At 46.6% G+C, this 17,536-nt stretch overlaps 1 protein-coding gene across 4 annotated transcripts in view; it reads right to left on the reverse strand.

Moving 5' to 3' along the window:
* The window catches only part of LOC115855492 (E3 ubiquitin-protein ligase RNF185), an 87,585-nt gene that overhangs the window by 34,813 nt on the left and 35,236 nt on the right, over positions 1 to 17,536 (reverse strand). For all 4 annotated transcript variants that reach the window (XM_060310496.1, XM_030860845.2, XM_060310495.1 and 1 more), the window contains one exon: positions 7,890 to 7,989. In XM_060310496.1, coding sequence (XP_060166479.1) covers positions 7,890 to 7,989 — 100 coding nt within the window. The remainder of the gene's footprint in view (positions 1 to 7,889; positions 7,990 to 17,536) is intronic.

The raw sequence follows: 17,536 nt of genomic DNA on the forward strand, positions 1-17,536 counted from the left end.
CTACTGGTTTTTAAACTAATTTTTAATTGAAAAAAAATCATTACTTCTTTAGATATGTAACAATCACCAATTCACGTACTATTCAGCCCTGGCAGACACTGGGCTCCCTGGGAGCTACTAACAAATGGCTACCAGTCATGGGCACTCACTCTGCAAGCCCTGGTCCCACCAGGGCCACGCATGGCTTCACTCACTCACCCCTCACAATAACATGACGAGGCAGGCACTAGGCTACTTTCTCCATTTCATAGATGAGGAAGCAAAGCACAGAAAGGGTAAGTAACTTGCCAAAGGTGCACAGCTAATAAATGGCAGGACCAGGATTCTAACCCAAGCAATCTGGTTCTAGAGTCTTTCTTAACTACCACACAATACTGCTCTTGTTACACACAGATCCAACTAGTTTAACTCCCAGAGGACAAACTTCATTTCCAAGTTCTTGGGGAATCGCCAAACCATCCACCCCCTCCCTGCCATAAATCACCCACAAGTAAAAGATACTTTTTTTCCCCACTTTATACTCAATGGGCATCTTTAGCTAATGCCATCCTTCAAAGATTTCTAAAAATTTGAAAAACAAATACATTAAAAAACTTGCGATTAGAATTGGGATTTGTCAGATTTCAGGACAGTTCATAACTAGTTTGGGCCATAGTTGAACATTTCTCTTTCTCTCTCCAGGGCTTGCTCTTGTCTGGCCTGTACCTACAGAGTACAGCTCAAGACCTGCTGCTGGACAGGAGGACTCCTGGGTCAGCCTCTTTGGCTCCTTTGGGGGCAGAAGACAAATCATTCACTTTTCACTCGACACTTGTAGGCAATTGTCCCAAATAACCCAATGTCTGGAACCAGTTCCTCCCTGCCATTTACAGTAACTGCAGCCACGGTGGCTGCTAAGGGAAGTATGTGGGGAAGGGGAAGGGCAGGGAAAGGCCTCACTTTCATCACATCACTTGGCCACCCCAGGCAGTTCATTCAACAAATATCCCTAACATGCCAACATGTGCTCAGTGGTAACACATAAAGGGCAAAAAACCCTGTGGTCCCTGACCAAGTTATGCTAGCATATTAGAGACCTCAGGATGTCACTAAGGAGATGAGCAAATGAATAAATGTGAGATTAAACCCACAAAAAAAGCTTCAAGGGAAGGTCTATGAAAGCATAAAACAGGGGCCACAACCTATTCTGTAACTGTTTCCCTGAGACATCCGTTCCTCATCCAGGTAAAGACCTGAAGGATGAGCAGGTGTTAACTAGGCGAAAAGAGGGTGAGAGAGCATTCCAGGCAGAGGCAGCAGGATCAAAGGCCTTGTCAAAAGGAAGAAGGGCGAGTTTTGGACCTGTGAAGAGCAGCAAGGCTGAAGTAGAGGAAACGGGAGGCTATGGGGTGAGGCCAGACCATGGGGAACTCTACAGGCCACAGAAAGGACTTTGGCCTTTATCCAAGAATGCTGGAGAGTCGTTGAAGTGTATGAGGACAGAGAGATGACAGAGTGTGACGTGGTCAGATTTTTTCTTTTTCTTTTTTTTTGCGGCACGTGGGCCTCTCACTGTTGTGGCCTCTCCCATTGCAGAGCACAGGCTCCGGACGCGCAGGTTCAGTGGCCATGGCTCACGGGCCCAGCCGCTCCGTGGCATGTGGGATCTTCCCGGACCGGGGCACGAACCCGTGTCCCCTGCATCGGCAGGCGGACTCTCAACCACTGCGCCACCAGGGAAGCCCAGATTTTTTTTCTTTTTAAAGACCACTCACTCTGGTGGCTCTGTGGAGAATGTATTGGGGGTCCAGAGTGACCATGGACAGTTAGAAGGCTACTGTGGTCATCAGGTGAGGGATGATGGTAAACTGGAACACGGTGGTGATAGGAGAAATGGAAAGACGTGAACGCATTCAAAGTATAATCTGGAGATAAAACTGACAGGCTTGGATATAAGGATGAGAAAGAAGAGGTATCATGAAGGACACCTGGGTTCTGGCTTGGGCAGTGGGTGGATGGTGGTGCCATTCAACAGGACAGGTTACGATGGAAAAGGAGCCAGTTCTGGGGGGAAGACTGAAGGCCCATCTGGGTCTGAGATGCCTGCAAGACCTCCGAATGGACATGTGAAGTTAACAGCAGGATACTAGTCTAGAACTCAGTGGAGAGGTCTGGACTGCACACCGATTCCATCAGTATGTGGAGTATGTGGTCATCAGCATGTGGAGGACAGGAGCCATGGGGGTGGGTAAGACTGCCCAGGGAGGGAACAGTGAGCCCACCTGGAGGAACGGCAATGTTTCAGAGCTGGATAGAGGGGGGTAAGCAAACTGGAATGACCAGAGAAGTGGAAGGAAACAAAGGGGGCATGGAATGTCAGGGAAGCCAAGGGAAGGAAACGTTTCAAGAGTGACCGAGACACTAATAATAAACGCTAACATATATTAAGTCTTAATTACAGCCAGGCACTCTGCTGAGGGCTTTGAATACATGTTCAAATTTAGTCTGCACAACAACCTTTTGAGGTGGGAACCATTTCACTCTTTTATAGATGAGGAAACTGTGGCAAAGAAAGGTTAAGGCGGTGACTCATGAGGAGCTGGGATGGAAACTCAAGCAGCCTGACTGCAAACTCTGATTCACGTGACTACCTCCAGGGCAGCTCGGGAGGCCATACAAGATGAGGACTGAAGAGTGGCCAGTGGACGGACCGCTGAGTCTACCCTCTGGGACACCCCCAAGGGAATGTTCCAAGGGAGAGACAGAATGGAAGCCAGACTACAGCCCATTATTAGGAACGCTCCAAGTTTTGGCCTGTTTTTCAGCTGTCTGAGGGAACCAACTGGGAGATATGACCAGTAGGTCCAATCTGTGTCCCTGACAGCAGCTAACTGGGTGCTTTAATACAGTAGATGATGCTCAAAATGAAATGAGAACGGCTCAGGAGCACAGTGTTGCTACGTGCTGCTGCTGACCCTTTACATCACCCCATCCTAATGTTTTCCGGGTGCTCTCTGATGTGTTACCTCCGTGATCCTCACAACGACTTCATGAGGTGGGTTACTTTCACCACATCTTAGAGATAGGAAACTGAGACTCATCACAGCTAAGGAACTTGCCCACAGTTACACAGCTGGCCTGGCTCAGCTAAGGCTCAAATCCAGGTCTTCTGACTCCAGGTCTAATGTTCTTTCGTGGGAGTCACAGTGGAAAGAAGACCCTTCTTTGGAGCCAGAGAGACCTAACTTCGAGTGTCAGCTCTGTGTGACCCTGGGCAAGTTACTCTACCTTTCTGGGCCTTCCTGTATAAAATGGAGTTGTAGGGTTACCATGAGGGTTGAATCAGATAATCTAAGTGAAACTCCCAATACAATGCTTAGTAAATTATCAGTCGTCCATCCCTGGCCCCACCCCCACCCCCTCCGTCTCTGCCCTGGACAGCCAATGTGGGGCTTCCACGGGGTCTTATTTTTGTTTTTCCAAAGAACAGAGCAGGATTAAGGCACATTGAAGGTCACAAGCTGCTGCTACATATTAGAAGTCCCACTCTGTTCATGCTGGAGTCCCTTGTTGGGGCAGAAGAAGGCCCAGGTGTTTGTCCTTCCCCTTCCCTGTGGGGCAAGCCCCAGGCCCCAGGCATCTATCCAGCAGCCAGCCTTAATGACCTGCTGGCTGGCTGTTTCCTTAGAGATAAACTAGACAAACTAGAATCAAAGGCTTTTGGGTCAATAAACAGGACAGCAACACCAACAGTACAACAGCAGAGGGCAGGGTTGCCCCACTGACTCCCACGCCAGGAGCCAGAGACCCAGGAGAAATTTAACAGCACTTCTACTGACACTAGAGTTCATGAAGCCTTTGAACCAATGTCCTTCAGTGCTATCTGACACCACCAGTGTGTGGAGGGTGATTTCTTTTCACCCTGAAGGCACAGAAGAGGAAACTGAGCCTCAGGGAGGGTAAATGACTGCCCTAGTCAGGAATGCAAAGACTCTGGTAAGCAAGGAGTCAGGATGCCTGGGTTCAAATCCCAACTATGCCAGTTACTAGCTCTGTGACTGTAGCAAGTAACCTCCATTTCCCTATATTTGTAAAATAAGTAAGACCAGTACCACATTAGGTTGTTGTAGGAATTAAATGAGATAATGTACGTGACATACACTTAGGACAGTGTCTGGTGCAGAGTAAGCACTCAATAAATGGTACCTGTTACTGTAACTATCATTCTACTGCGCTTGTTTGGATGGGGGTGTGGGTGAGAAAATGAGCACAGCTTTCAGCACTGCAGAAAACACTGTCGTCAGCCAGCCCATTATACCACAGTCTCGGTCGCTACGTGTGTGATTTCTTCACCGGCCTTTCCTGGAGTCACAAATTTAGAGGAAATGGTCTGTAGCTTGATGAAGTGACAACAGCTTTCTATCTGCATCATCCCTTTTCCAGAGCATCGCCATTAGGCAACACTTCTCCAAAGAGAAAGCTGTTCGCGATCCTGAGAAAGGAGACCCTGAAAGTTCCCAGGAGCCTTAAGAATGGTGGAGTTTCCCCTGTGATAATGCTGTCAGGAATCGGGTCAAACAACAGAGTTCCAGGTAGGGGCCATAAAGAGGCAGTTTTTCCCTCCTCCCACAATCTCTCCTCCTTGGCCAAACACCTCTGACTAGGGGGAAAGGACAATCAAGGACAATCGTCAGAAAACTCAAGTTTCCCTGGTTTGCCAACATGCCAAGAGACCAGGTCACCATTCATAGCTTCTCATTTTATCCTCAACTACAAACAATGTGCAGTCCGGCTGCTTTCCTGGCCTCCCCCAGAGAGAGGGAGCCAGTTCCTGAGAGCTTCAGAGAGAATGTCCCCAGCTCTAGAACCAATGGCACTGCTCAAGAAGGAAGGTCAGAGGTACGGAGTCCAAACAGGCCCTCTGCGAAGGCTGAGGAGAGGAAACGGGAGGGCTGGTCAGCCAAGCATCCAGAGATCAGAGAGATCCTGGCGGGGCGCCCCAACTGCAGCAGCACAATTACGGACTTCCAGGAAGTACGTTAACTGGCCTCCAAAGTACAGCCCCAGGTCCCAGCCGTAAGTGGTTTCCTATTGTCTGGGCACCTGAGAATCTGGCGGAGGCAAGAGGCAAGATTATGTATGTGGCTGCAGACAGGGGATGGGCTAGTGTAAGGAGAAGGCAAGGGGAGGAGTTTTTTTTGTTTTGTTTTGTTTTTTTGTGGTACGCGGGCCTCTCACTGTTGTGGCCTCTCCCATTGTGGAGCACAGGCTCCGGACGCGCAGGCTCAGCGGCCATGGCTCACGGGCCCAGTCACTCCGCGGCATGTGGGATCTTCCCAGACCGGGGCACGAACCCATGTCCCCTGCATCAGCAGGCGGACTCGCAACCACCGCGCCACCAGGGAAGCCCCGAGGGGAGGAGTTTGAACCAAACCCCAGCAATTTCTCCATTCAATATCCAGCCCCACCCTGTGACTAGGAAAACAAAGGTATGGGGGAAGGGTAGAAGAAAAGTCATTTCCTTTATTGTAACTGGAGCCCAGCTGGGTAAGAGTGAGGCTGGAATGGAGTCAGGAAGAATGAATTACTTTGGGTAGCACGGAAGGAGGGTCCTTGCTTCTAGCAGGCCTGCACCCAGACACTGTGAATTCATCAGAGAATCACAGATAAGCTGAGGTAGAAGAGACCTTAAAAGACTATTCAGGCTAATGCCTCAGGCTCCTCATAACCCAGGTCGCTTCTGTGGCCAGACAAGTACAATGCTTCCCAGCCCTGAAGATATTCCTCCAATTGGGGAAAAAATCGAATTGGCTCCAAAGCAGCCAACCTCCCCAGGGCAAATCACCAGGCTCCATCTGAGGGCTCCATGCCATCCAGTTTTCGTGGGAAAGCTCAGGAGTCAGGAGATGCATCCTTTCAGTAGAGCTGGATCAGAAAGACTCCATCCTTGAGGCAAAGCTGCAAATAAGAGACTGAACCGAGATGCTCTGCTTCCCCCACAGGCATGATCTTTGACTTAACTGTGCCAGGGTGGTTCAAAGTTAACCTTAATCCCCAAGGCTCCACATCAGATGACCAATGAGTGTGTTAAGAGAAATACACATATGCATGCAGGTATATATAGACACACATTCACAATATAACAAAGTGACAACTGCTGATTATTAAAGGTTTTCTATGTGTCAGATGCTATGCTAGGGACTTTACATAGGTTATCACATTTAATCCTCCTGAACAACCTTGTGGGATGAGTACTATTCTTATCCCGATTTTACAGATGAGGTACCTGAAGTTCAGGGAAGTCACCTACGGTCAGTTAATAAACTGCAAAGCCAGGATTTGAAACCAGTCTCTTCCATAGCCTGAACTCTTTCCCACCAGGATAACGTGTCTTACTTCTTTATGAGCATGTATTTGTGTGTCTGTCTCTTTTATACACACACACACACACACACACAGTGCACTCTAACAAGCTAGCATCTTCAGTTCTAGGGCCAGCTCTTTTCATCCATGGCCTAACTTTTTGACTTTTTGGTTTCAGGCCTTGCATCTGTAATATGAAGGAGTTATATCATATAGTAGGTGGTTCTTCTAGTTATCGGAGAATCCAGAAATCCCAAAGATTAGCTTGTTCTACCCATTCCTGCTTATTTTGGTTAGAAGATATTCATACAAATAGGAAAATGGCAGGAACAAATAAGACCGTATGGGTTGGAGGCCAAGGAGAGCCTCAGTCTGGGAACTCTTTGGGTTCTGATGATGCTCGTTTGCCTCAGTTGTAAAATGAAAAGACTAGCCAGAGGCCCCTGGAGCTATGATACTCTGCTCCTATCTTACTAAAAGGCAAAGTAAAAGTGGAATCAAATTCCCTGAGAGTAACCAAGGAGGAGTAACCAAAGCAATCAGATCCACAGAGAAGACTGGAGAGCTCTGAGTTAGAGCTGAAAGGGCAGAAAAATGTTCCAACTCTTCCAGAGGCCAGAGCTCTCCAGGCCAACCCCCCACGTAATTCCCTGGGTGGAGACAAGTGCTTAAAGGTCAGTTAAATTTCTTGATATCAGCACAGGGGATGCTTTGCAACATGAGCTGTGTGCGGGAGCTGGAGTTTACAGCACATGGTGCCCGGCTATGGTCTGTCTCATTCTCAGATCTCAGCACAGCCCTGCCACTTCAGACCACGGGGGACCACAAATGCCCACCCAGCCTCCAACGAGGAATGACCGCAGGTCAGGCGCTGTGTTATGCTCTGGAGAATACAAAGACAAGCTCCCACTCTCAAGGATTCCAACCATTCAGTGGGTGCCTACCATGAGCTGGACCCTTGGCATATATGACTTCATTCAATTTCAACAAGTCTGTGACAGAGATGATTAACACCTTTATTTTCCTGATGAGGAAACAGAGTCTCAGAGAAGAGGAACAAATCTGACATTAAAGTCTGTTATTTTCAAGAAACCGAGCTGCCTCCGAACAATAATCTAAGAGCTATAATAAAGTTAATAACAAAAAGCAGGAAACTAGGGAGGCATCCCGTGGTTAAGAAGAGCTGGCTCTGCCAGCTGCACTACAAACAACCCTTGAGGCAACCGTGTAATCAGCAGAGCAGGCGTGGGAAAGTCGCTCTTTCTCGGGCTTGGTCTCCTCACCTATAAAGTGAGGGTGCTGGGACACCCCGGAAAGGTCTCCTCCCATCCCAAACCCCCCACCTCTAGCTGCACCCGGCCCATGTGTGGCTCTTCCACTTTCACCTGGTGTTTGCTCACATGCCCTTCCTGGGCATATCCCTTTGCTCCCTGAGCTCCCCCAAAATGGAAACTCTCTAGTAGGAAGCTTGTTTTGTATTTTCCAGAAGATGAAATAGTGCCTGGCCTGCAGCGCACTGGCAAAGACAGGGGTGTGGACCCACTTACCGGAAGCAGGAGCTGTGCCAGGCTTCGCTGACAGTCCTGTACAGCCTCTGGTTCAGAGCGACATGGTCTCCACAGCCCCGACACCTCCAGGCATCTTCACCTGCACACAAAACCAAGGGGCTCAGAGGCCAAAGAAGCAGGGGTGCAGGGATGGGATTCCTACCATGTAGAAGACGACCAAGTTAACGGACTCTCATGAGTCCTGAAAGGGCTGGGCGATGCTCTGCTGGATGCACAGTTCCCTCCTCCACAAGATCCCTGGGGAGCGCTCATCCAGTTGTTCATCTCCCCACCACAGGGAATTCCTGGCCTCAAAAGTAGCCTCATTTTTTTAAATGAGACTTTTAAAAAAACGGTTCTGGTTGTTCCTTTTTCTACTGAAACAAAACCTGCCTTCTCCTTTCCTTCAGCCCATGCTTATAGTTCTGAGTAGATGAAATGAACAAAGTCTCTTTATTTTCGGGTCAGCCTTTCCTACAATGGTCCCCAGCAAGCACCCAGAAATTTCTCCTCTCTAGGTTACACGTGTTGCTGCCTTTCCCTACTCTTCAAAAGCCCTGGTTGTGCAGATTTTCCGTCACCCCAATGGTTCCATCATTCATTCAACCAACATCATGGGTCCTCTTGTTGGACCCATGGGTCCAAGCTCTACATTGGAGACTGTTGGATAAATTACCCCTGCTCCTCAAAGAGGAAATCCACTGGAAAAGAAACATTCTTCCATATTGTACTCTTTCATTAAGATGTTATTTCAGGGGTAGAAGCAAAGTGCTATCTTAGTTCAGAGAAAGAAATTACAAGGGTAGAAGGGAAAGAACAAACATTTAATCCCTCCTATATGCCAAGAACTGTGCTAGATGCTTTCACAGACCCAATCTCATTTAATTCTCAAAACAATCCTGTGAGACAGGTATTATTATATTCATTTAACGGATAAGAGAACTGAAGCTTGGGGCCGGGGGTGAAAGGCCAAGCAGCAGAGTTAGCATCCCAACTCGGGTCTGCCCCATTCTAAAGCCTGTGCTCTTTCTAGTTCCTGCCCATTCCACTCAGGGGAGCCAGGAGGATAGTCTTTGCAGGGGAAGCTGAGCCTTGAAAGATGGGCAAGATTTACTACAGGCTGAAAAAGTATGGGGAAGAGCTGTGTAGGCTGAGAGATTAGCATGGGCAGTAGCACAGAGTCAGTCCACATCCCTCCAAAAGGGACAGAGCACAATACTCCTGGTGTGGCTCAGATGTTAACTTGTTGAAATAAAAGGGCAGCTGAGATCAAGTTGTGGTACCTGACTCAGCCCTAGAAAGCGGGACAAGGTTGTTACAAGACTCCCTTGTGCGCCCCGTGTGTGTGGCTTTGTTCTCTCTGGGTAACTCCAGACTGCCACAGGCACAGTGACAGTCACCGGACCCTGTTTTACAGGCACAGGGGCCATGAATAGACAATGCACGGCTTCGGGCACTTCAGGATTGCTTGGCGGCATTCTGGGGCAGCCAGGGCACAGACAGCTGTCCTCATAGCCCAGAGGAGAGTTAAATGAGCTGGCAGAAGGCTTTAAAGCCCGACCCACCTGCTCCTCTCCCATACATGTATCACCTCCTGGATCTAAACTTCCTAGACTCTCAAGAGGGAGGGGCCTTTGTGGTTTTGGGTGGTAGTGGTTGGACAGTGCACCATCAACCTCACAAACTCCAAGGCAGAAAAGTCTGAGACACTCATTCAAACTGGTTTATGGGTGAGACACTGAATTAGTGAGGTTTTTTTAAATATTATTATTATTTTTACATCTTTATTGGAGTATAATTGCTTTACAATGTTGTGTTAGTTTCTGCTGTATAACAAAGTGAATCAGCTACACATATACATATATCCCCATATCCCCTCCCTCTTGCGCCTCCCTCCCACTCTCCCTATCCCACCCCTCTAGGTGGTCACAAAGCACCGAGCTGATCTCCCTGTGCTATGCAGCTACTTCTCACTAGCTATCTATTTTACATTTGGTAGTGTATATATGTGAATGTTACTCTCTCACTTCATCCCAGCTTACCCTCCCCGTGTTCTCAAGTCCATTCTCTATGTCTGCATCTTTATTCCTGTCCTGCCCCTAGGTTCATCAGAACCATTTTTTTAGATTCCATATATGTGTGTTAGTGTGCGGTATTTGTTTTCCTCTTTCTGACTTACTTCACTATGTATGACAGACTCTAGGTCCATCTCCCTCACTACAAATAACTCAATTTCATTTCTTTTTATGGCTAATATTCCACTGTATATATGTGCCACATCTTCTTTATCCATTCACCTGTCGATGGACACTTAGGTTGCTTTCATGTCCTGGCTGTTGTAAATAGTACTGCAGTCAACACTGTGGTGGCACGTGTCTCTTTCTGAATTATGGTTTTCTCAGGGTATATGCCCAGTAGTAGGATTGCTGGGTCATATGGTAGTTCTGTTTTTAGTTTTTTAAAGGAACCTCCATACTGTTTTCCATAGTGGCTGTATCAGTTTACATTCCCACCAACAGTGCAAGAGGGTTCCCTTTAGTGAGAGGGTTTTTAATGAACACAGATATCCAAATGAATCTTCCAAATTCTGGAAGTACCAGAGTTTGGGAACTCTTACATGAAAGGGCTTTCAGGCTGCCACCAGCAAATCTCATTATTTTAAGCCACACCTTGTTTCTTGCTTTTACTTTTTAACCAGCAAGGAATAGTCTCTGACCCGACCACCCACTTACTCAACAATTCAACATCTTGGCTCTGAGTGACCTCTGGTTGTTTCCAAAATTCAAAAAGAATCAGGACTTTCCACTGTGAAGATATTCGAGATAACTTGTTATGGCCACACCCTCCAGAGCCTGCCCTGCCCTCCAGTCTTTTTTTTTTAATATAAATTTATTTATTTTATTTATTTATTTTTGGCTGCGTTGGGTCTCTGTTGATGCGCAAAGGCTTTCGCTAGTTGCGGCGAGTGAGGGGCTACTCTTCGTTGCGGTGTGTGGGCTTCTCATTGGAGTGGCTTCTCTTGTTGCAGAGCGCAGGCTCTGGGTGCCTGTGTGCCAGTAGCTGTGGCACGTGGGCTCAGTAGTTGTGGCCTGCGGGCCCTAGAGCACAGGCTCAGTAGTTGTGGCACACGGGCTTAGCTGCTCCGCAGCATGTGGGATCTTCCCAGACCAGGGCTCAAACCCATGTCCCCTGCATTGGCAGGTGGATTCTTAACCACTGCGCCACCAGAGAAGTCCCCCTCCGGTCTTGAGAAACTCAACACCATTCAACACTTACGTAACATGTGCTCTGTGCTAGGCACTAGGGGCACAAAAATCAAGACCCTCTACTCCCTCCTCTCATAGCCACCTGATTCCGCCTTTGAAATGTCCCTCCAATCCTTCTCTGTCCTTCAGCACTGCCCGAGTTCAGGTGTTTGGCTTCTTTTCCTGGTGTGCTGCACAGTCTTAGCTGGCTCACCCAGACTCCCCAATGTCTACAGAACTCAACTGTTGACTCCACCCCATCCCACCTCTCAGAAGACAGTCTCCACCACCACTCCCTTCTCCACTGGCTCCTTCCAACTGTCATTTAAATAAATTCAAGTCTTTCCCATTAAAAAAAAAAAAAAACCTGGACCCCACTTTCTCCTCTAGCTACCACCCTTGCTTCCCCATGTCACAGCCACACATATTAAAAAGTTGTCTAACAGGGAATTCCCTGGCGGTCCAGTGGTAAGGACTCTGCACTTTTACTGCAAGGGCGCGGGTTCAATCCCTGGTCAGGGGACTAAGACCCTGCAAGACATGCGGCGCAGCAAAAAAAAAAAAAAAAAAAAAGTTGTCTAATAAAAAACAAACTTATGGCTACCAAAGGAGAAAAGGCAGGGAGGGATAAATTAGGAGTTTGGGATTAACAGATACACACTACTATATATAAAACAGATAAACAACAGGAGCTACTGTACAGCATGGGGAACTATATTCAATATCCTGTAATAAAACACAATGGAAAAGAATATGAAGAATATATACATATATAACTGAATCACTTTGTTGTATACCAGAAACTGATACATTGTATATCAACTATACTTCAATTAAAAAAAAAAAAGTTGTCTACACATCACTGCCTTCATTTCTTCACTTCCTATTTACTGCCCAATCCACTGCAGTTTGACTTCCACCCCCACCATTTCTCTGAAACTGTCTCACCAAGGTCAACAGTGACCGCTTATTGCTAAATTCAATGGACACGCTTCAGTCATTCTTTTAGCAAGTATTTACTGCATGCCAACTATGTGTCTAACACCATGCTCGGGAAAGAGCAGCAAACAAGAGAGAGATTAAACATACAGCAGATATTAAACAATAACATAATTATTTTCATTATAATTGGGGCAAGTGGTAGGAAGAAGATATCAAGTTCATAACTAAGCAAATGGGGCTGGGTAGGGCAAACAAGAACATATTCCTTAAGGAAGTAATTTCCAAGCTGAGCTCTAAAGGATGAATAGAAATTAACCAGGCAAAAGGAGGAGGAAAGGGTAACACTGGAGACTGGGATGGCGGGGAGATCTGTGTAAAGGTCCTGAGGCAGGAACACAAACTCCTCACTCATCACTAAAGCTGGCTCTTGTTAGCTCCTAAGGACTAGGGAACTAAGACCAGTCCCTGGCCTACTACAGTCCCTCAAGAAACATTTACTGAAAGAAGGGATAGGGGCTTCCCTGGTGGCGCAGTGGTTGAGAGTCCGCCTGCCGATGCAGAGGACATGGGTTCGTTCCCCGGCGTTCCCCGGTCCGGGAAGATCCCACATGCCGCGGAGCGGCTGGGCCCGTGAGCCATGGCCGCTGAGCCTGCGCGTCCGGAGCCTGCGCTCCGCAACGGGAGAGGCCACAGCAGTGAGAGGCCCGCGTACCGCAAAAAAAAAAAAAGAAAGAAGGGATGGCCCTCCACAAGGTGGCCCCAAAGAACCTTTATCTTTCAACCTCTTGTACAAACGAATGCTCTAGTCACATCTTGATTTATCTTTTATTCCTGCCACACAAATGCATGGTCTTGTATCCTAACATTCACACCTATAGCTACTCTGTGTGTTTAGGATACTTTATTTACCCACCTTTTCGTCCCTTAATCAGACTTCCATCCTTCCTTAATGGTCCCCCAAAGGCAGGAAGTGTTTGTTTCACTTGGTGTATTACCTGTTTTATATCATTTGTTCTATAACTACAGTTCATTATGTTTCTGTCTCCTTTAGTCCCTTCCTCTCTGCACCACCGCCCCCAGCTCTAAGGGGCAAAGACTGCATCTTGATCATCTTCAAATCTCCAGGGTCTAGCATGAAGTGTGGTGCAGAACTGACACTCCTTTGTGTGGCAAATCCAACTGAAAAACTGGACCCAACTCTCAGCTATAAAGGTAATTTCCAAAGATAAGCTCCAATGGTCAGCAGCAATGATTCACCTGGAATGTGTCCTGGCTCCCCCGTGACTACCTCCAGGAAAAGTCACATGTAGACGTACATGCCTCAGTCTGTCACACTGTACCCGAGGGACGCTATTCACGCAGAGCCTTCAGCCTCCCAAACCCAGACTTTCTTCAAAAATACTCTTGGCCTCTTCAGCTCCCTTACACAGCCCTAAAAGTCAATGATCCTAACTCTCTTACAACCTTCATTCTAGGAAATGTAAGAGAAATGTAATAATACAAAGTCTTGGAGATTCTGTGAGGCCTAGTGGAAGACCAATCTAGGGTCCAGTCCGGCTGGGAATGTCTTCCTCTAGGAAAATACCTCATTGTACCAGGCTGTTCACCTCTCCCTCGACTGTGTTTACCTCTCCTATTTGCAGACTTATCAACAGTGGCTACTGATTGTCAGAGTCCAGAAAGGGAGCTTGACTAAGTAAATGTCCCCAGCAGCTTCAAACAATACGGAGCCCTTGTCAGGTGTTTAATAATCAGAAAAACATGCCTTCATGGTTATTACTGGGATTTGTTGCTTTTAGGAAGTGCTAAGTGTGCGATGCAAACAAGGTGAGAATTGTAACAAATGGCCATTACAACATTTCTCACCTTCAGGATCTTTTGAATGCTGGTATAAAATATATTCAGCTTCTATACCCTTCTCTCTCCCAACTTAATAATTGGTGACATGAGCCTCAAACAATCTGTGACTACTGGGGTAGGCACTAGGGTAGCAGGATGGTAAGGCTGGAAGGGCCTTTAAAAATCATCTACTCAAACCTAAGCCTTTCATTTTTCTGAAAGAAAAATGGGCTTGGAGAAGAATTGAGTTGTCTAACCATCAGAAAGCTGGTCCAGAAGGGGCTCAAACCCAAGTTCTGAGACTACCAGACCTGTTGCATTTTTATGATCCTAAGCAGCCTCAGACAAGTTGAGACTTGGAAGGGCTCAGTTATTCCATGGAAGGGCTCAGCCTGGTACCCCAGCTCAGGGCCAGTGAGTTTCCCACAAGACACTAACATTCACCTTAATCTTGGTCTAAGAACTTGGTTTCTGCAAACTAGTCCTTTTCAACTTCAAAGTGGTGAGAAATCCCCAAGCACTGAGAGCTTGTGAGACCATAAAGCCTGGCCTGAACCAACATGCACAGATCCTATCCTTTCACTTGAGAAAAAAAATCGTTGGTGCTTCTCATGTTCCACTAGACTATGAGAACCTGGAACAAAACCCAGCCAATTCAGTGCAGCACAAAACAAGTACGGTAACTGTTGTGCCCCCTGGGAGCTGGCAGGTCAGGTATATAAATCCAACTTGTTCCAGGATAAAGCAGGAAGCAGAGGGGCAGGGCAGCAACTGGTATGGAACAACCAAGAGAGAAGAGATCACATTTGAATGAAGTGACTACCAACAAGATTAACAGTAATGATTAACATTCCTCTAGATATTCTCCCCTGTATCCCAAAGAGTTTTCCTCCTCACTAGCTTATCAAATATTACCAAAGGAGTGTCTAAGGAAGAAAGATTAGATGATTTTTAAAGGCGCTCCTGGACTTCTCTGGACCTTAGATTCTTCCTTCATAAAAGGAGGGATCATGGGCTTCCCTGGTGGCGCAGTGGTTGAGAGTCCGCCTGCTGATGCAGGGGACACGGGTTCGTTCCCCGGTCTGGGAAGATCCCACATGCCGCAGAGCGCCTGGGCCCGTGAGCCATGGCCACTGAGCCTGCGCGTCTGGAGCCTGTGCTCCGCAATGGGAGAGGCCACAACAGTGAGAGGCCTACGTACCGCAAAAAAAAAAAAAAAAAAAAAAAGGAGGGATCAAATTACTCCTAACTCTGAGAGTCTGTGACACTAAAACAGGGGCCTCTCATTTTTCAGGTCAAGGCACAGACACAGACATCTCAGAGGTTTTATTCTCGCTGTTATTCTCTTCTGCCTCTCCTTAGTTTATTAGGAAAAATTTGTAAGGGTCAAGCAGAAGAACCGGAGTTAGATCTGGGTTTGAAACCTGGCTCTGTGTCCTTGTGCAAATTATTTAACCTCTCTGAGCCTGACTTTTTTTTTTTTTTTTGCATCAGCAGGCAGACTGTCAACCACTGCGCCACCAGGGAAGCCCTGAGCCTGACTATTAATCTTTATTTTCTTTAAGAAAGTAAACAAATAACTTTCTCCCCCAGCTCCTATCAGTAATTTTTAATAACTGAAATATAGTTGACATACATTATGTTAGTTTCAGGTGTACTGCATAGTGATTTGATGTTTGCATACATTATAAAATGATCACCACAAAAAGTCTAGTAACCACCTGTCCCCATACAAAGTTATTACAATATTATGGACCTTATTCCTTATGCTGTATATTATATCCCTGTGGCTTATTTATAACTGGAGGTTTGTACCTCTTAATCCCCTTTACCTATTTCACCCCCTTGTCTCTTAATCTTTAAAAAGAGAATATCACTCACAGCATTACCAAGAGGATTAAGAGAAATAACATAATATTACCTGAAAATACCTCCCACAGTGCCTGGCACTTAGTTGGCAACTGAATTGTGAGTACCTTTTCTTCTTTCTTTCATGTATATCTAGGGGACTGGCTGGGGAAAACGCTGAGCTATTAAATACATTAGCCTCTAAAATCTGATGGGAATGTTTTCAAAACAAATTCAGCAAATGTCTTCTATGTGTCCATGTGCAAGACAGAGACTAGGCCACAAACTTATGGGGCCCTTAGCGAGTGCTCATGGGTATGAGGGGCAAGGATATGTAAAAAAATAACACATGTCAGAGAGGGACAAACCAGGTACTGGGGGCAAGGCAAGCTTGGTGGAGTAATAAGACACTTGGTAGAGAAACAAACAAGACAGATGGTTCTTGCCACTTTCGGCTTTCAGGCACTCAGGTTCTCACTTCCAACCATAAGTTTACTTAGCTGTGAATGAGTAGGCATTTTCTTATCTAGGGGAAGGCCTACAAAGAATCTCTTTATCAGAGAACTGGTTAACCAATTCATACATTCTCAGATGGCAGTTCTCAACCCATTGTCAATGGCAGGGAAAAAAATTCTTTGAGTCCTTATTATATGCCAGGCAGTGTCCTAAGCACTAGGCAAGCATGAACTAATTGAATATAAAGATTCCATGAAATAAGGACTAGTATCGAAGGACTATTATTGTTCCCATTTTAATGAAAAGGAAACTGAACTGCTCAACTAACAAGTGTTAGAGCTGGGATTAGACCACAGGTCTGCTTACTCCAAAGTCTGTCTTCAACTACATTTTAGACTTTCTTTACTGGAAAAATAAATTACAAGTAGAGAGATCTGACAAAATAGAATCCCAGGATGGACGCTCAAGGTGTACTTTGATAGAACCAAGCAATGGTTTCGTGTTTTAGCTACTGTTGGATGTGAATTAATAGGTAAGAATCTAATTCTTGCTACTGTATAAGGAAACGTCAAGAGTGGGAAAGAATATAGACTTGTAAGAGACTGCTACAGCTCCACACCCTCTCACTGAAATGCCGAAATGATACCTGGGGGTGGGCTCCACCCCTCCCTAGTAGGCCTGAGCCCAAGCCCCCAACCCCAGGTTGCACTGATCAGAGGCCAGCCCTGGGCTGGAAATCAGCATAGTCTCCAGAAGAGGCAGACAACCCACCAGGAATGTGGAAAGCCTAATACTGCCTCTTGAACATGATGCGTTTCTATTCAGCTCTAAAACCTTGTGGTCTTCTTGGACCCTACCTTGCTCCCTCCATCCCATATCCAGAGCCATTCAAGTCACCCAACCCTGCCCATGACATGAGGCATTTTCCTCTGGTCAGTGCCTCCTTCTCCATTCCTATCAGTAACAACCTCAGCTCAGGGTCCATTGTATGTACCCACCTCCAGACTGGTGCTCTTCCTTACCCTTGTCCAATTCATCCTGCCCACCAAAGCCAGATTGATAGCATAAACACAAAATGCCCACATCATGACTCTCCCTGCCTCTAAACGTATGGTCTCTGCTGCAGATCAGAAAAGTCTACAAGCCTGGCATTAAACCCTCTGCAGTCTGGCTTCACTCACCCTCTCAGCCGTATCTTCCACTTCCCACACCTCCCAATCTTTGCCTCCACCACACATATTAATTCACCACCCCTTGTGAAGATCCTGAAACTCATCTGCCTTTGCAATCCTACTCCCACAGTTTTATTCCTTACCC

The sequence above is a fragment of the Globicephala melas genome, chromosome 13 (genome assembly GCF_963455315.2).
Source record: "Globicephala melas chromosome 13, mGloMel1.2, whole genome shotgun sequence".
NCBI lineage: Eukaryota > Metazoa > Chordata > Mammalia > Artiodactyla > Delphinidae > Globicephala > Globicephala melas.